The following is a 19,501-nucleotide window of genomic DNA, read 5'->3' on the forward strand; positions in this document are numbered from 1 at the left end:
ACAAATCAAAACAGCACAGTAAATAAATCAAAAACTTCACTTTAATTCCAAAACCTTACATTTTTAAAGGTGGAACTGCAATGGAGCTAAAAAGTCAGCCTCTTGGCGCTTTAACTGTTCTGGAGTTTGATCCCACCACAGTCTGATCCTTCTTTGCATGTCGGGAAAGGTGCAAGGCCATCTGCTGGTAAGAAAAATAGTGCAGCATCTTGGACTGCTGAGCACTCCTCAACTGACACCTGAATTAAGGTTTAGATAAAAGGTGAGTAAAGAAAATACTCACGGCTGCCACTTCTAGTAGCCACAATTATCTCCTGCAACCCAAGGAACAGTGCAAAGATGAAAACATTGGCCTTACATTGCTCACTGATACCAACTCAGGGTAGTCAAACAAAAAAAACCTCCTCCAAACACATTACTTTCTCTTGGTTTGTATCCACTATATATATTTAAAAAACCCCAAACAGCTACAGTTATTAACTACATGAGGTATGACTCCAAGTCACGTGCAGAGACTATTGTTTTGACAAGAATCCGGTGGCTTTTCAAGTCTCTCAAAGCTTCCCACCAAGACCAAAAACACTCCACTGCAAAACAGCTATCGCATGCAGCCATCACACCTCCGGGGGAAGGGCAAGAGCGTGAACCGCATGCGCCTAATAGGCGCTACCGACCTTAGCGGAAGATATGGGATAATTAGGGCAAGAAGCACACCGAGGTGTACTGAATGCTAACCGATGCCTGCTGAGGGCCCAGTCACATAAGGTTTTGTTTTTAGGACAAACCAGAATCCCCCAAGTGATGAATTTGGAAACAGCTCTACTGAGCTTTCTGCTGCAGCAGCCATCCAGATCCGGACAACGTTGGTTGCAGTCCCTACTCCACCCCTACGCACATGCAAATTTCCGCTCAAATTAACAGCTTCCAGTAGATGCTGATTTGGGTTTGCCCAGTAGGAGCTACAGACATGTAACATTCGCTGCACCCAAGAGAGGGTCATACTCCCTACTGCCACTGGGAAGGCAAAAAGTTGATTGTTGCTTGTTGATACTCCAAAGGCAGCATCTCTAAAAATGTGTCAGCAGCACATTTTGCTTCGTCCGGAAGTGGTTAAAAAGCCTGAAATATCTAAAAGAGCAGCATCTAGAAAAAGTTATGATGTTACGAACCCAGCTTATCTATAAGGCAGCTAAGAGCCATACCTGCAGAAAAACTGAAGGTTTTCTGAAAATCTGAGTCATAAACCACTGAAAAATGGTGTTTGAAATGAAAACGCCAGCTCAGTTACAACCATGGTCTTCCAAAGGCAACGGCATCATGTCGAAACCTGAAAGATCAGAACACACGTCAATAAATGACACCATCACATTATTTCTAACACTACAGGGGAGGCCAGACTGCCGGCATTTCAAACCACTGAAAACTTGCAAGAAAAACAGAAGGAGTGACCGGAAACTGCTACAGAATAGAAGTCATGGCTTGAGCAATCCTTTCAACAGGACAGCAAAAGGCAGTGTCTTCTGCTGCAGGGGATTTCGCCTGTTCTGAACGCCTGCTCCACTCCTATGGATTCAGGACTCCCTGCCCCAAGCCCAACCTTACCAATATTGCAAAACTGGAGTTTCTGCCCTTGGCGGGGAGGCGATGGCTCTGCTCAGCAGCTGAAGCACACGAAGCAAATGCCTCACACCCAGCCAAAATTCTGTGCCCTCAGGACCATGCCTGGCATCTACAAGCTGCCAAGCGGGTGCACCCGACCCCATACCCAAACGCTTCGGATCCCCGTGGAGAGCCAGAATGGGGGGGAGGAGGGGACGGACACCCCCCTCGCCCCCAAGAGGGGACTTCAGCAGCCCGTCCTCTTTCGGAGAGGGAGCTCAGGGCGCTGCCCGCGGGCAGAACAGCCCTGCCCGTGCCCGCGGGGTCGCTCGGGCCAGGCCTCTGCCCGGGGCTGCCGCTCCGCCCGCTGCCCGGGCGGGGAGGGGGCAGCTCGGCGCCCCGCGGCCCCGCAGCGCCCCGCGCCCCGCAGCGCCCCGCGGCGCCGCGGCGCCGCAGCGCCCCGCGCCCCGCAGCGCCCCGCGGCCCCGCAGCGCCCCGCGGCCCCGCAGCGCCCCGCGGCCCCGCGGCGCCGTGGGCGGGCCCGCGCCGTGTTTACCAACATGGGAGGAGCCGGGCGTGGGCCGGGCGCAGGCAGCCGGCCGCAGGGCCGCCTTCGCCTCGGCGGAAGGTGCGGGACAGCGCTGGGCAGCGGCGGCATGGCTCGGGCACTGCTTCCCCGGCTCCTCGTGAGTGCCTGCCGGGGCGGGGGAGCGGCGGCGGGGAGCGGCGGCGGGGAGCGGGCGGGAGCTGCGGCGGGCCGGGCCGGGCCGGGCCCGGCCCGGTGCCTGGTCGCCGCCGGCAGCCACAAACTTTTTTCCGATATTTCAGCTAATTCATTTAGGCCAATTCCCACAGCTCACCCCACCCCGCGCCTTGGGAAACTCGTCTTTCGGGTTCGGGCGCTTTATGGTTTTTACAGCCGTCACTTCTGAGGGTGCCAGGTGGAGGGAGGTGGGCGTTACTGAAGAGCAGAGGGAAGGAAAAAGGGGGATGGATGCAGGCGGCTGTCAGGGACACCGAGCCGCGTACCGTAGCTGCGGGGGCCCAGGGGCAGCTGGGCTTGGCCGCGGTGCGCAGCCCCCAGCCCCGGCCCGAGAGGCTGGCGAGGCGGGCTCAGGGCTCGCTGTGCGGCCGGGTGCGTGCCCGGGCAAAGGGTGCCCAGCGCCCGCCGGCCTGTGCTGCGCCGCGGGGACGGGTGACAGGGCGGTCTGGGAAAGCGGCACGAACGCAGAGACCTGCGGCGGCGGCGTTTTGAGCCACAGTGATCCGGGAAAAGCTAGAGAAGTAGTCCGAGTCCATGGCCCAAAGTGCAGAGTTTATCGCTAGTAGCGGGGAAGGGCCTTCCTTTCTGCATCCCCTGTGCACAGTACGAGTCCCTGCAGCTTCAGACCTCGCGTCACGCGTCTGTCACCAGTACAGCTGTCTTCGCAAACGCTCCTTCTGAAGGGCTGCCGCGGACAAGGAAGGTAAGGAAGCGTGTCAGGGCCTGCCGCACAGGGGTCTCCGCCGGTACAGGTGTGCCAGGCCGCAGCGCCGCGGGGGCAGCGGGCCCCTGGGCGGGATGGCTGGGCTCCTGCGGGTGCAGCGGCGCTGCCTGCGCTCCCCGGGGGCTGCCCCGAGGCGGCCCTGCTCTGAGAGCCCCGGGTGGGATAGCGGGCGTCAGGCAGGTGGCGGGAAGCCCTGCCGCAGAGCAGAGCCGTGACCGGCCTGGAAGTGCGGATGTGATGAACGCTGCTTCCCCAACGCCAATGCTCACCTGTTTCAGAGGGAATTCACTGAAGTTCCCGTTCAAAATCTCTTCATGGTATGGTTACTTTGGTAATGAATGCAGTTTGCTTTGGGATTTGGCAGGTTAAAATCAGGTGTTAAGGTAAAACCGACTCAAATTCTGATCTGATTTACTATATAAGAGGTAGTAAACTATTTAAAGTGATTCAGAGGGTTATATCCATGCCCCTGCACAAAGCACCATAGCATAGTTAAAATACAAAGAAGGATTTTCATCTGTTGACAGAAGTGTGTATTATCTCTTCCTGTGCAGGAGCAGCAAACAATTGACAGAAATATCAGTCTAGCTCAGTATCTTGGAACTATTCAGAATATAAATTAGGATTAAAAAGTACTTTATCACAGTGCTCCCAGAGAATCAATATAACTTCTATTCTTATTTTCCACCTGTTTCCAAATTTCAGTACCCCTTAGTATGTGGGATTGTAGCACTCCCACATACTTCATATTTTTTAAAAAATTATGGTTTTTTTTTTAATTACCATGCTGTTCCGTTACTTATAAATAAGTAAACCTGGGCAGCGTTTGACATACTGCTTTGATTAAACAAGAACATGAAAGTAGTTTGTTGAATAAGACCTCAATTTTGCAAGGAACTCCATGTTGCACCTAAGTAGAAGCAGCTGCAGGGATAGTCATGCAAAATAGCAATGGCCTACGTAGTTAGAAAACGCTAACTTTACCCTGTAAAACAAGCCGCAAAACCACCTGCCACTCTAAAGGAACAGGCCATCATAAGGGTGTAAAATGTTATATAAATATTTTGCAATTATCCAACATGACTACAGAGCAGGCAGTTTTCTGGAAATTTGGAAGTCATACCTTTGAAAACAGGGCTCGTACATTACTGCACTGACCCTTCTTATTTCCCAGACAACTAATGCATGTATTTAAATCTATACATATGAACAGGCATGAAGTCATAGGATGACCTAAGACTCAAGTAAAAGTATAAGGGCCCCAATTCTGGAAACATTTGTCTGCTCACGTTTCCACAGTTAACTGCCTTTATCTTTGAGGCAACTTGACTGAACCAAGAGAAAATGCCAACAAGAAAACTGTATTGTGTTACAAAAGGAAAAGGGGGAAGAGCCGCTAAATTTCTGCGTTGTCCAGCTCTTATTCATCCTTCGCCACATCATCATCAAAGTGAGGTGGGAGCTTTTAGTATTGCTCCAACTCTCCCAAGCTCCCAAACTATTTATTAGGTGTTCACTAGAACAGTACTCCTAAAAATCAAAATTTAAAAAACCAACCCAAACCAAAATGACCAACCATACAACCCCCACCCCCCAATAATTTGCATCTGAGTCAGCTGAGATGCAAAATAGTAATGGATTGAATTTGGACAGTGACTATTTTAAGACACTGGACAGTAACTGAGGCTTCTTACAGGCACTGAATACATTGCATCTTACTTGAAATTTAAGAAGCTCAGGATGCTTCTAGTTGTGGGGAAATACCAATTCCCATTGCTGGGCTTCAGAAAATGGAACTGGATTCTTTTTGTCCGTCTCATAAAAGATTTTAGAACACAAAATACTTACTGGTTATTTTGGTGCTATCAATTTCTGCCCTGGGGGGCGTGGGGTGGAGCGGGATGAGGGGAAAAATGACACTGGAGATACTGGAAGCAGAAATCACTTATCATAATAAAAGAATTGGAGTAGAGAATCCTCTTAACAAGCACCGTGAAATTACTTACTCTTGGAAAAAGCTATCCTGACAGGTTTAACACGAGGGAGATTAATTACATAGAAAACTGTATTCAAGTGAAGCTAACTCTAGCAACCATTCACCAAAAGTACCAGAAGCAAATCAAAAGTCAGAAAATGAGTTAAAGTTTTTCTGAGCTCCCACTAAGCAAAAAAGCAAGAAAAATCCCCCGCTCCCCCTTTTCTTAACACTTAGAAAGCCCCTGATGAGCTCATGCATGTTGTCCCATATAACAAACGTGGAGTGGAAAAAAAAAAGGCCACCAAGTTCTGAAGGCATCAGCCTCCTTATCCATAGGTACCTATGGATTAGAAATGGGAGAAGCGGCTTGCTAAAAATAAAATATATTACAAAGGTAACAGGAGAAAGCAGAGACAATTTTTTTCTCAGGGTTAAAAGTTGCAAAGCTTAAAAAGTTCTGTATGCAAATGACATGTTCACACACTTCCAAAGCTGACATTACATCCCCATAAGGCAGGTCTGCTGAAACTTCTCAGCTGAATGAAGCTGACCTGTTGTACTCTGATACAGGAAGACCTGGAGGCCTTAGAATCCCCAAGTCACACGAGTTTTCAAAGAAACTAAAGTTCCTGTCACTCTGCCCTGGGAACACAGATGAAATCAGATTTTGTAAGTCTCCTTAGCAGATGCCTGTTGGTGAAAGCATTTTGGAGGATGCTGTGGGAGTGAAGAAGAGGGAGGAGGTAGAAAGCTCTCTTAAATGCCTGGGCAATGCAAAAAATAATTATTATGGATCATTTTTATGGATTCTGCTAAATTTAGATATCCCTCATCTATTGGTTTTATTACCATCAGCTGCTTAGTTCAATCTAAATCGTCAGTTTAGATATGCAACTATTTTTCAGGTTAAGATGAAAAGGTAGAAGAGAGCCTCTGTGAGTCATTTTAGGCTGAAAACATACAGCCGCTCTTTGAACGTACACATCATAAAAAAAGCACCTATCACCCTTGCCTATGTAAAAGCTGCTAAAGTGCTTCCTTTCCGCTATTAGCGCTTGCTGCTCGGTGACAACAAGGGAAGCAATTAAGGTGCGCCCAGAAAGCTAAATGACTAATTGACTCTTTTTTCCTATAAGACACACCAAAATTTTTATATAGCAAATGGATTGCTTTTAAGATGGTACAAATCCGGGAGGAGAAAAAAAAGTGAGTGTGTTGCTTTGAAAAAACTCCACAGTTTTCTCATTATTCCTTGTACCAGATGGCAGTATAAGATGTCCCTGTGAGCAGAACCCATGTAGGTGTTTGGTGCTGGTTAAAGTGTCAAATTCTGAGAAGTGATCCCCACTTCTTGTAAGTGTACCAGGAAGTTCATCTCCGTGAGTGACAGGGGAGGGCTTCCATCTAAAAGCGTTACATTTCTGTCCCTCCTCGCTCTATCAGCGTAGTACAACTTGTATAAAAGCATAAGCAAGAGGCGGGGAGGTTTGCTCACATGAGGAAAGGCTGTGTCTTGGCACGCACTGTGATGGCAGGTGTTCGGTAAAGACAAAAAAATAATCAGCTAAGTTTTGCTGGTATTAGTAATTTAGAAAGATGTTTGCTGCCTCCGTTATGTGCCATTTTCTGCACAACTCTCTCGATGTTTTCTTTCTTTGTGTGTGCTCTGTGTCCGTGCCGTTCAGTTCCTCAGCTGTACCCAGGTACTCTTTGTGCCTGCATTAGGGCTGCGGTAACCTTCACTCCTACTCTTCTCTTTACTGTTGCTCAGGGTCTTTCCCCCCCCGCGCCCCCACTTCCAAAAATGACTTGACTTCTGTGCTCTAAAAAGGGGAGATTTGGGTGCCGAAAGCAGGATGCTGGGTGTCCGTGGGGGTGTGCAGCTGTGAGGGCAGGCGAGGAGGAGGGAGCCGGCTCCTCGCAGCGGGGCGGGCGTCACTGAGCCGGGGCAGGTTCATCAGAGCTCCAGCTGCGGCGTTCGAGCTCAGCAGTAGGTGGTCAGCGGTGCCAGTCCCGTCCTCCTCACTTCTGCTGAGTCACAGTTCCTCCATGGGCAGGGGTGGATAAAGGAGTCATTTCCCCACCAACTTCCTCATGCCCTGAGCGGCCCTTGTGCTGGCCCACCATGTACCTCAGCTGCCTTCAGGGCCGGAAGCCTTCTGGTGCCATCAGCTTTCCTGGGGTGGCCAAAGATCCATCGTGCTGCCTCAGGGCCTCCCCGGCCTGGCGACCGCCTCGCTTCTGGACCCTTCTGCTGGCCAAGGCCTCATGGCAGGCAGGCCGGTCGGGGCTCGCAGGCCTCCGGCTCCCAGAGCTGGGACAACGCGTGTCCCCCGCGTTGTCCTGTGACCATCCCCTCCCTCAGCCCGGTCCGACATGTGGTGGAGAGCGATGGAAGTGCAGGGCTTCACCGTGCTTCAGGGAAAGCCAAACCGGACTGGACGTATGTCCCTGATGGCATTTTAGTTGTTATTTTTTAATTGGATTTTCTATCCTGGTTTTTAGTAAGACAGTTCTCCCACACAAAAGGAAAACAGATCATCCTAATTTGGGACATCCATCTGACAGCTTCTGTCAAGGGCTTACGTTGACTTTAACCTTCTGACATCATTACTTGGGGATTCAGAGAAGAGCACGCTTGAAGCTTTGGAAGCCAAGGAGGAAGGTCAGAGCACTGAGTGGGGGAAGAGGTGGGCTAAGCATCTGTGCCCACAGTTTCTCAAGTGCTAAACTGCCTGTTTAGCAGCTGAAGCTTCTCCTCCAGGTGCAAAGAAAGGCCTTCATTTCAGTCTAGTAACTGGTATTACATAAATTTTAAAACAGGTGGCTGCTAAGGAAAGAAGATGCTTTTCACCTTCCCATCTCTGAATAGACTAGAGGATCAAAAGAAGTGGCTATTTGTAGAAGTCAGCAGACAGTGGTCCTACTGGCTACTTCAATTAATTTGCCACAAATAACGCTTTACTTCACTTGAGAGCTCAGTTTGAAATCCAAACCCATTTTTCAGTAAGTTAATATGTAAGATAATTAAAGGGTTCTCTGCATCTAACTAAAGTTACATCAGCATCCAAGCAGTTCCACACAAAATCATGAAGATTTAATTAATCAGCTATTAAATATCACCTTCTGGCAGGGAAAAAAAGTATAATAATAAAAATAACGAGTCCTCAAATTATTAGATAATTCCTGAAACATGTATGTCCCTTGTTGTTAGCATTAACAGCTACAGTCAAATTTGTATTAAGCTGCAATTCAGAAGTGTTCAAAGATAACTGACCAGTGAGAATTAACCTCTTTCAAATATCCAAGACAAAATTAAACATAAATAATTCTAATCAAGTTATTTTGCGTACTGATTTAAAATATGAGTGAATCTGTGGTCAGCAGGATTTCTAATCCACACAGTGCACCATTGGTATGAGGATTTAAAGTTTCTTTGTGTTGCACATCATTCCCCACTAATCTCCTTTCGGAAGAAGGTACCCTGCCGTCCCTCTCCTTCACAACTTGGCCTGTTCTTTCATTTTGCCAACGACAATAGCATTGCTCCGTGTCTTTCCAGGCATCATTTTTCTCTCTTCCTCAGTATCTCTCGCAGTGTATATCTCTTGAGTCTTTTGTAAAATATGAAACAGTATTTTTTAATGAAGGAGGGACAAGAACAGTGAATGTAGAGCTCAGCTTAGATGTTAAGACTTAAAACTCTTCAAGTTAAGGACTCTCTTAATTTTTTGTTACAGCTCCACACAGATAGTAAGTAACACACACCTAAAATAAATCGTGAAAATGTTCAAATCACTCCTAACTAGCAGCAGAAACTGGGTTAAGTAAAGGGAGGTTGTCCTTAGGCTGTCGTACATAACATTTCTAGGAGGGAACCTAGTTCTGCAGCCAACAAGCATTACATACCTCCATTATATAGGCATCTCATGCTTAATGCATGCCAATTAAACAGAATTCCACACAAACCACTGCCAAGAGGAAGGCAAACTGTGACCAATGACAGGACCCGAGGGAATGGCAGGGAGATGTGCCAGGGGAGGGTTAGGCTGGGCATTAGGAAAAGGTTCTCCATGCAGAGGGCGGTGGAGCCCTGGAACAGGCTCCGCAGGGAGGCATCACGGCGCCAAGCCTGACGATAGTCAAGAAGCACTCGGACAACGCCCTCAGACGCAGAGTGTGAATTTTGCGGTTGTCCTGTGCAGGGACAGGAGCTGGACTTGAAGATCCTTGTGAGTCCCTTCCGACTCAGGGCATTCTATGGTTCTATAGCAGGCCTATGCTTCTCATTTTCCCACCCTACTCCCAAAATAGAAAAAAAGAATGGCTTGGCCGATGGTCCGTAGTGCATTCTTATTATCAGGAGAAGAGGCAGCACAGTGACTAGTAACAGGAAAAAAAATTTAAAAACCAAGCACTATGCAATTTGGCTTGACGGTGCATTCAAATAAATGGATCAGGATGTAAAATAATTTGAAAGGAGAGTGATACTTTTTTTTCAGGAATATATAGGCATCATCTACTAAGGAGAAAAATAATTGAATTGGAAAACAAAGTGAGAACAAGTTAATTTTAGAAATCCAGTGTTTTTGGCTGAGATTAAAACATTTTTTTTTCTTCAGAGATGCATTAACACTGTTCAGTTTGCGAGCAACAGTAGGGGGGCAAGAAGTTAAGAGAGATATCATTTGAATTAAGGAAGTTCTCTATGAAAGATTATTATATATGGAAGTACTTGCTAGGAAAGGGCAGATCTAGGCACAGTGATCTGAGGCAGAGAAAGCTCTTCAAGAAGGCAATGGGATTTCCTTTGTTTTGCACTGTAATTAGGCATCTTACGTCAGCTGTTACAACTCAGATGTATGGGTCTGTTCTCAGGCATTGAAGTTCAAATGGTCAGTACTTGTAGCGGTAGCAGATAGCACTAAATCTAATATGTGTCCTCATTGTCCATTAACTCTTCTGAAGTAATGGACAACTTTAATAAGGGAGTGAATATCAAAACATTTACCAGTAGGGTAACAGTACTGATGTAACTCTGTGTTAGTAGTAATACACACCTACAGTCCTTGACAGTTTTTTTTTTTAATAACTTGCTGTTCTTCTCTTCTAGGTGGTTGTCTTAATTGTTGAAACACAGTGCAAGAATGATACTGAAGCTCTAATACACACAGCATACAATAAATTAATTACAAGGAGGATCATTGCTAAGAGGGAAATTAACTGTAACCAGGATGAATACCTATCAGGTGCTACGTGTTGCAAGAAATGTGGACGTGGTAGGTATCAATTGTGTAAGACTGTGTTGTAAAGTCATTAAGGGTAGAAACCACAACACTCACAATTGCTGTCTGCTGTGATAGCTAAGCAGTATGCTGTGGTTTCCGGGATGCAATGATTCATTCTAGCTGTATCATTCTCTGCTACAGGACATCAGACACTTGAAAAGTATTTCTTGAGCTCAGGGCACCAATAACTTTCCACTACAGATAGCAGTTCTCACATAACATGCTTGTCACAAAAGAGCAAAGAATTACATACATGTCTCTGAAAGAGGTTAAAAAAGTGCAAGTAAAGACTTTTGCCTACGAGACTCTGTATATTCATGGGGTTTCCATCTTTGCATGTACAGTTTTGTTTGCTGTGTTCTCTTTCAGTCCTAAATTGGAGGAAGAGGGGGAATAATCAAATCTTATGTGTACACTACATTCCTGAAAAGCATATATATATATGCATAAAGAATATATGTATTCTTTATAAATAATGTCCATATTTGTAAATCAAAAAGTGTTAAGGATTAAAAAGAAAGTCTTAGAGCTGATGGCTTCTGTCCAAAGGTATTGCAAATCTTAATTCTTGGGTTTTTCTGTCTCTACAGGTTTTGTTAAAAATACCAAGTGCCCAACGGATATTAGCAAACACTGTGTTCCATGTGAAAATGGAAAGGAGTACATAGACCATGTCAATGATGAGGAGAAGTGTTCAAGATGCCATTCGTGTGACAGGACATTCGGTACATCTGTAGAAATAGCAGCTCTAGCAATGAATTCTTTGATATGGGATTTGACTGAAAAGTCTCCACAATCCCTGAACAGTGGGTAGCATCTAGATTAAAATGTTTTAGCAGTAGTACACAAAGGAATTTATGACAAAGTCATAAGTTTATCCCTCAGTTCCCTTTCATCAGGCACAAAGTAGGAAGAAGAACAAGCTATGTCGGTCCATTATTTCTCCTTACGCAATCATAGAATAGTTTGGGTCAGAAGGGACCCTCTTAAGATCATCTAGTCCAACCCCTCCGCCTTGAACAGGGACATCTTCAACTAGATCAGGCTGCTCAGAGCCCTGTCCAACCTGATACTGAATGTTTTCAGAGATGGGGCATCAACCACCTCTCTGGGCAACCTTTGCCAGGGTTTCACCACCCTCAGTGTAAAACGTTTCTTCCTAAAACATTTCTTCCTAAGTCCGAATCTACCCTCTTTTAATTTAAAACCATTACCCCTTGGCCTATCACTACAGGCCCTGCTAAAAAGTCCGTCCCCATCTTTCTTATAAGCCCCCTTTAAGTATTGAAAGGCCAGATGGGGGGATTGGCCTTGGTGCGATGGGGAAACTGAGGCAGGGAGTGGGGATGGACCTGAGCTGGATCATCTCAGCTCTAGGTCACAGATGTGTCGGGGTGGGGGGATCCAGGAGTGCTGGGCCCAGCCACCCCCACTCCAGGCTGCCGCTGCTTTGGGGTCTCTCCCCTCACCTGAACACCCACCCCTGTTTTGCATGTGAAACTCAGAGCAGGATGGAGCCCTCTGGAGAGAGGAGTAGCAGCAGCCACACATGAAAGCAAGCGGCTGATGAAGGAGGTTAATAAAAGCAATTATTTGGAAATTATTTTTGCTCCATTCCAGCCTGTTTGCTTCTAAACAGCCTCGCTAATCGCCTCCCAGCAAGACCACAATAACTTCCCTCTGATTTCCTCATATACACACTTTTTTTTTACCCTCTCCTCTCTCTCACCTGTCCAAGGGGCACAGAAACATCATCCCTGGAAAATATTTTAAAATAAAAATTATCCCAAGTGACACCCCTGTCCCTTATCCTGTTTTTGCATGCCCCCCTTCTCCCGTGCACTCTTGATGAACCTGTGATATTGTAGCAATGTCCCTTGAAGCGCCGTGGGGACATGATTTAGGAGAATATTAAAGGCAATGTGGAGATGTGAAGGTGCCTCTCTCAGGGAGAGCTGCAGAAATACTAGCACAGATGGGCCCAGCAGATTAAACATTTCCATCACATTGTTTTCAAATTGTGTTTGCGGTGCCTGAGGGTTGGTACTGCGGTCAGAGCGTGCCAGAGCTGTGCAAAGCTGGGAGCTGCGCGCTTTATGGAGTAAATATTAATATGGCAGTTTCACATGGGCTCCCAGTCCCATCAGCGCCATGGATTGGATGCTGCCACCGCTATTGTCTCTGCCTTTGCGCAACCAAAGCAGCCCTTGCAAAACAGACCCTATACAAATTGGTTAGAGTCAAGGAAGAAAAGCTCTCGCTCTTCTCGCTCTGTTAAAAGAAGGGTGTTGTAAGAAACAGGGATGGGAGAATTCCCAATGGTTTCTTTCATAGTCTTTCATGTAACTAATAATATTAATTTAAAATTGCTGGACCTGATAGAGTGATGTCTTTTATACATTCAAGATCTGTGTGGGTTATGGGATCAAATGATGAGACTACGAGGCATGCCCTACCGGGTCAGACCAGTGGTCCACCTACTCCGGTATTCTGCGTTCAGCAGTGGAGGCAAGAGACGCTATTTAGAGAAAACACAAACCAACCTCTCTACTTTCTATGGTGTGCTCCCTGCAAAGCCTGCCAGCATCCACAGTTGTAGGAAAGGGTGTTAGAAGGTCCATCCTTACCTAGCCATTTTAGTATCCATTTACAAGCCCTTTGTGCGTGAACCTGCTGGGGGGCACCAGGTTCCAGAAATTCACTCCTCGTTGCATAAATACCCATCTTAGGTTTGTCTGGGGTCTTTGGGGTAGTGGGTTTTTTTGTGTTTGTTTTGTTTGTTTTCTTTTTAAGTCCATTACACCTGTCTCTTACCAGTTCTACCAGATGTCCTGTAGTTCTAGTATACCTGGATTTAGGGAATGATATTTCTGCATTCCTCATGTCCAAAATTGAGTTTGGTGAGTGGAGAGACAGCTCTTAACTGCACTATGGTTATACTCAGATCACCTGCTGGAATATCAATCTTTAGAGCTTTTCCCTCCCTATAACACCTCCATATGCATTGAAAATTCTCCTCTCATTAGCTACTGTATAAGCATTTCTCCATGGGTAACAAAGTTGAGTACAGCAACACAATTCAGCATTTTGTGCAGTGCAGCAAAGGAAACTGTTAGTTAAACTGAAGGGTACTGTGGTGGCTAGTCACATTATCCCATGGACGATAAGGTAGTTGAAGAGAATTCAGCAGAAAACATTGGGCAGGAGGAAAATTGCCACTGAAGTTCCGTGAGAACCAGTCTTAGGATCATTCACGTTTGATATTTTCATGAATGCTTCAACACTGGTTTCACAGTAAAGCTTAATCAAATTTTGAAAGGTAATATGTTTTCCTGTTACAGCAGGGCACTGAGTGTGATAACTCAAAAATTTCCTTCTGTTCCTACACGCCTATGAAAGTAGCTTTCATAGTAGGTAGGTACCTAAAGTAATTTTTAATGCAGAAATATTTTTTCATAGATGGAGACAGCTTCATCATATACAGTGAGGATAGGTGAAAATTAATTCACTTGTTTTGATAATTAAGCAGGGAATATGTTAGCCAAAAGAGTGAGTGCAATTCCTCACCATTGGAGGTCCTCAAGAAGAGATAAACTTGTCTGTGAGAGAGAGTAAAGAACTTGTCTCTGACATCAAGCAGGGAGATGGGCTACGTGATCTTATGAGTTTCCTTCTGGCTTTACACTTCTGAATGGGAAAAAGAAGCTGACAACTTTTGGCAGCGCCAAGTGAATCCTCTTCCAGCAAGTACTTTATTGTGTGATCGGTTTTTTGAGCTCTTGTCCAGTAGAGGTCTCTTTGCCATCTCCATATTCCCAGTACTGCAGCAGCGGGGCTCCTTATAAAAGCTATATTGTTCTTACAACTAAGCCTCACCAGTGCCAGCTGTGGTAGAGCTAAAAGCGTGTAAGTTGGAGGACAAGAGCTTGTGAGCAGGGACCTGCTTTTAAGGCCTACTTTTTCAAACTAACAAACTTTAAGAAATGTATTTTAGGTTTGGAGGTTGCAATGAACTGTACCCCAGAAAAGGACACACAATGCGTCTGTGCAGAGAACCATTTTTGCAATACTCGACCATGTTCGCTCTGTGAGTCATGTACAATGTAAGTTAATACCTTCATCGTTAAATATGAAATTATTAATACCATGCATTGTCACACTTTCTTCCAGCCAGTGTCAAGGTAGAGGCTAAGGTAATGCATAACTCGAGGATAAGCATACTAGTTTTCTTTCGCTGACTAGTTGACTGACTTAGCTCAGTCAACTCAACTTGCTTCCATGCAGGCTTTCCAAAGGCACACAGGGAAACCGGTGTATATCTACCAAGCCTGTGTATACTTCTCAAAAAATGTAATGAGGTATCTGAGCTTTCCTGTTGCCTTTGTGTGACCTACTGGAACATCTAGAAAGAAATTTCCACACCTTTCGCCACTGCCATACCTTTCCATGCTGTTTTCATACCTATTAAATTCCAAACCTCAACATCTTGATATACAAAATATTTAGCTGATAAAAGCGTTAGAAGATTTTGGTTTGCTCTGTTGACAGACTTTATACAGAGAGAAACAAATCCCATAATAATAATTTTTGTTCATGTTTTCTACAGATGTGAAAGCGGCATAATTGAAAAGCCGTGTACTTCAAATTCAGACACTGTGTGCGGAATGAAAGGTACTGTTTTAAAACCTAGCATGGTCTAGCATCAGCTGTTATTTTGAAAGGCTATTTCAATTGTACAGTGCTACACAATGGCCCGTAGTGATTCCTGACAGCTGGGGGCATCCGATCTACTGGGCCAGAGCATGACTGCTCTTTTCACTTAATCACTGTGTAGATGTAGGAGCTATTACTCCTTTTTAGGGGCAACTCATGATAGGTAAAACTTTAACAAAGAGGTAGCTTCTGCCATTAGGAGACAACAGAAAGGCTTTTATAATCTGATGCAATCCTGTTTAAAATTTAGAGTGTGTTTCTGTATTGTATTTCTTGACTTAACTTTCATGTGATGTTTCCAAAGCTCCAACAGAAGTGCCATGGTGGGCCATTCTTTTGATAATTCTGTTACTACTGGCAGCTGGAGCGATATGCTTCTGTAAGTGATTTCCTATTCCTTACTCCTGTCGTACTCTGAATAAGATATTCAGCTACTTACTCGGCTGTAATGTTATACTCTTGGATTCCAGAGGAGAGATACAATCTGTCCTCTATTTTAAAAACACTTTTTTGTTTCAGACAAGAGAAAACAGAAGGGTCTTACTGGGAATGGGAACCTAGCCAAAGTAGTCTCCACAACAGATGCTTCTTGTGTAAGTATTGTTGCTTAGATCACAAAAAAGCTTCATGCAAGGAACGGTGTACCATTTAAATTACACTGGGACTCCCCAAGCATGTGCATGCCTCTCTTCCATGACATTAATGAAGTAAATTTCACTATGAGGACTCTTTTGGGAGAAGTAAGAGGAACCATGTATTATTTCTTCAGAATTTGTTGACATGTTTCCTAAGTTACATGACCAAGATCAAAACTTCATAAATCACCAGGCCTCCCCTGACCCAGCGTACCTGTCCCCATGCATATTTTTAGGCAATAACAATTCTGAGGTGATTCCCCAAGCTTACCCCGTCAGAAGAGGTCTGTCTGTCTGTCATGGTTCAGCCCCAGTCGGCAACTAAACACCACGCAGCCGCTCGCTCACTCCCCCCACCCCTGTGGGACGGGGGAGAGAATCGGAAGAGCAAAAGCAAAAAGAACTTGTCGGTTGAGATAAGAACAGCTTCATAACTAAAATGAAATAATTATAATAATGATTATGATAATAATAACAATAATGATCATATAATAGAAGGGAAAAGGGAAAAAGGAAAAAAAAAAAACGAAAACCACAAAGGACACAACCACTCACCCCCCGCCGACTGACACTGCCTGTCCCCGAGCCGCAATTGCTGCCTCCCTCCCCCGGCCAGCCCCTCCCAGTAACATACTGGGCATGACATTACATGATATGGAATATCCCTTTGGCCAGTTTGGATCCGCTCTCCTGGCTGCTCGTGCCCCCGGCAGAGCCTGGGAAGCTGGAAAGCCCTTGACCAGTACAAGCACTGCCCAGCAACAACCAAAACAGCGGTGTGTTATCAGCGTTGTTTTCATACTAAGTCCAAAGCACAGCACTGCACCAGCTGCAGTGAAGAAAATTCACTCTATCCCAGCTAAAACCATGACACTGTCCGACCTGATTCCCTCACTCATAAAAACAGGGAAATCGTGGAGAAAACAAAAAGAAAATTAACCAAGTCCTGTGTTACGAAACGTGTTTATCCTCTTATGTGAGGCTGGTGTTTTACAAAACTTGCTTCTAGTCATCTCTCTTGCTTCTCTTTTCAGGAGAATGTATGTCTCATAGAGACAGGTAAGAGAAAAGCAATTTCTTAAAATTCAGTAGAAAAAAAAACCAGTCATGTAAGTCCTACACTGAAAAAAAAGGTATTTTTGTGTAGACTTTGGCACTGCCCAGGGCTGTCATTCTAGCGCACCAGTGAGTACTTATTAATGAAATGCCAGTTCATAATGTGCTTATTAAGGTATTTAGTTGTATCGTGAAAATTTTGCCTCAGGAGGAATTTCTATTGTATGGGAAGCAATTACTAATTGAAAACAGGTGAATTTCTGTTTTGCATATGGTGCAGACACGAGGAGGCAACAAGCTGGATTTCTAGAGTCATGGATAATTATGATAATGGCGCAGTCCCACACCCAGCAGTGGGACCGCAGAAACACAAACCTACCGTATGCTCAAGGGCAGATCCACAGTAGTAATGCACAATAGGAAAAGAGCATAAGCTCCAAGGCTGTACCACAAAAAAAGACACGTCCTGTTCCAGGACCCTTCCCAACACCATTTTGAGCAAAACGGGTACATGAAGGATGACCAGACTTCTGTGATAGAGAAGGGCAGAACAGGTTACAGAGGGAACTGAGATTCTGTGTCGAGCGGTAGAAAGCAATATGGATGCAACCCTAAATATTTGAATTCCCTAGCATTTGGTAGGAACATGTAAAAGCAGACTCGCTGTGATACTGTAAGCTGGCAAATATAAGAACCCTCTAAAACTCAATTTGCGGTTCTAGGAAGCAGGCATTCTTTATTGCAGTAGGAGGCACACAGGCGATCGCTCCACCTAGTGCGCACCCCAAGTTGTTCTGCTACAGGAGTCGTACGCAACCGAAATAGACATGTTCGTTAGTTTTCTAGGAAATTATTATCGTAGTCATACTGTTCTTATACTCATTAATACATGCACATGTCCTTAATGCATGTGCATTTCTGTTCGTTGGTGGTCTTCCAGGGTCCTCTGGTGGTCGCTGATAGTCTTCCTCACCGTGTCCGCTGGTTGACCTCAGTCTTCGGGCATGCTCAGTTCGTTATTGGCTTGGTTACATAATTCTTACTGATACTAAACCAGCTTATTCTAGCACACCTTCCTTATTTATTCTACTCAAGGATACAGTGTCTGCAGACTCCCTCCTACCTAATCACACATAGCAAATTCTGACACTATCTATTCGCAAAGTATTCCAAGTATTTCAAACTTACCTGTGTTGCTCCAATCAGAAGGGACCATATGTTCTTTTTGAAGTTGGTGTCGGGTATCAGCTGTATATTATAAAAAATCATGTATAAAATATACTGAGTCATGAATACCTGAAACTTAATCTGTTTTGGATAGGAAAAGTATCAACTCCAAGCACAGGTGATAAAAACCAGTAAGATATAAGTGCCAAGAGCATTAATTTCCTTTTATGCTTCTAGATGTTGACCTGAGCAGCCACGTTGCTGGTATCGTGGAGGAGATGACACTCCAAGAAGTCAAGACGTTTGTTCGAAATCACAAAGTGCCAGAACCTACCATAGATCAAATTCTTCGGGATTATTTTAGTGATACATCTGAACAGAAGATTAAGCTGTTTCAAGCCTGGTATCAAAGACATGGGATAAAAGGAGCCTACAGAACCCTCGTAAGCAGCCTGAGAGAGTTTAGAATGTGTGCTGCAGCTGATAAAATTGAGGAAAAATTGAAGGCAGCTGCTTCCAGCTGTCAGGAAGGGGGACAGTCCTATAATGATGACACTGAGCAAAACAAAACCTGCACTCAGGAAGGCAGAAACTCTTATGATGATAGTGCTGAGCTAAGTAAAACCTGTTCTGGTAGTTTGGAAGAGACATAGCACAGAGTCATTTGAGAATTATTTCTGACTGAATTAGTATTTTTCTAATAATACAAGTAAGAAAGCTTTTAAATGCCATTTTCATCGGCAGTTCTGATTGATTCAAGGAAGTACAATATGAACAAGGAATAATTACGATTTTTGTAAAAATATCTTTCCTTTAGAAAAAAGGTTTAACTTTATTTTGGTTGTTGAGAACTGGGAGGAGAAGTTTTATACCTTATTTACTAAGAGATACAATATAAAAGTCCAGCTATAGGATTCACTCCAAGGAGAAAGGAGCAGTCATTATTTGAGGAAAACGTCTAAATGTATGGTCCTGCATTACTTAATTGATGTAATGTTTTCCTTACATTAGAACTGTGGGATGTTGCGTTTTTCAGAGTGAAAACTCTGGTGTTCAGAGTCTATGAAGTGTAGCAGGAAGAATACTTGAACAAAAAAAATTTGTTATATACACCTGATTAATTTTGAATATAGATGTTGCCGTGTAATTAAATTCTACTCTACTGTAAATGGAATTCTGCCTTGTATAAAAGCACCTCTGTGTGTGTACGCAGAGTTCTGTATACTTGCATATGTATGTGCAAGTTTTCTGTGCAAAAGCTCCCTTGTTCTCTGCAATAATTGCAGCCTTTTCTAATGTTAAAACCATTCAAAGAAGCAGGAGCTGAAGCAGTACAGTACAGCAGAACCATGACTTTTGGAAGGCAACCTGCAGAAGCTGTGAAGCCTCCATAAGCAAGTGTGCCACACCAGCTTTTTTAATGCAGGACCTGCTGCAATGGAAACTTCATTGTCAATAAAAAAATAAATCCACGTAGTGCATGACTTCTGTCTTTCCTTCTTATCATGCAACCTACGGAGTCATTTTTAGGTTTTCTTTTACTCAGGTTAGTAAATCACAGAAAGGGGAGATCACCGT

At 44.7% G+C, this 19,501-nt stretch overlaps 1 protein-coding gene and 1 long non-coding RNA gene across 2 annotated transcripts; one reads left to right on the forward strand and one right to left on the reverse strand.

The window, feature by feature from the left end:
- Positions 1-23: 23 nt before the first annotated feature.
- On the reverse strand, positions 24-2,030 carry LOC135315466 (uncharacterized). The gene is made up of 3 exons (XR_010374933.1): positions 1,603-2,030; positions 1,203-1,327; positions 24-239 (listed from the first exon to the last, which is right to left on the reverse strand). It is a non-coding gene; the product is annotated as an uncharacterized LOC135315466 (long non-coding RNA).
- Positions 2,031-2,122: 92 nt separating this feature from the next.
- On the forward strand, positions 2,123-19,399 carry FAS (Fas cell surface death receptor). The gene is made up of 9 exons (XM_064463754.1): positions 2,123-2,285; positions 10,178-10,343; positions 10,943-11,077; positions 14,347-14,455; positions 14,959-15,023; positions 15,370-15,444; positions 15,585-15,658; positions 16,735-16,759; positions 18,161-19,399. Exons 1-9 carry the CDS (start codon positions 2,160-2,162, stop codon positions 18,574-18,576), a joined length of 1,191 nt encoding a protein of 396 aa, XP_064319824.1. The 5' UTR covers positions 2,123-2,159; the 3' UTR covers positions 18,577-19,399.
- Positions 19,400-19,501: the final 102 nt, after the last annotated feature.

This window comes from Phalacrocorax carbo, chromosome 12 (genome assembly GCF_963921805.1).
Source record: "Phalacrocorax carbo chromosome 12, bPhaCar2.1, whole genome shotgun sequence".
Taxonomy (NCBI): Eukaryota; Metazoa; Chordata; class Aves; order Suliformes; family Phalacrocoracidae; genus Phalacrocorax; species Phalacrocorax carbo.

Excerpts from the sequence above, each read along its gene's own strand:
- FAS (XM_064463754.1), top strand. The coding sequence starts at position 2,160 with ATGGGAGGAGCCGGGCGTGGGCCGGGCGCAGGCAGCCGGCCGCAGGGC. Across the intron at positions 2,286-10,177 it reads CACTGCTTCCCCGGCTCCTC|GTGGTTGTCTTAATTGTTGA; the intron begins GTGAGTGCCTGC and ends CTTCTCTTCTAG. Across the intron at positions 16,760-18,160 it reads TGTATGTCTCATAGAGACAG|ATGTTGACCTGAGCAGCCAC; the intron begins GTAAGAGAAAAG and ends TTATGCTTCTAG.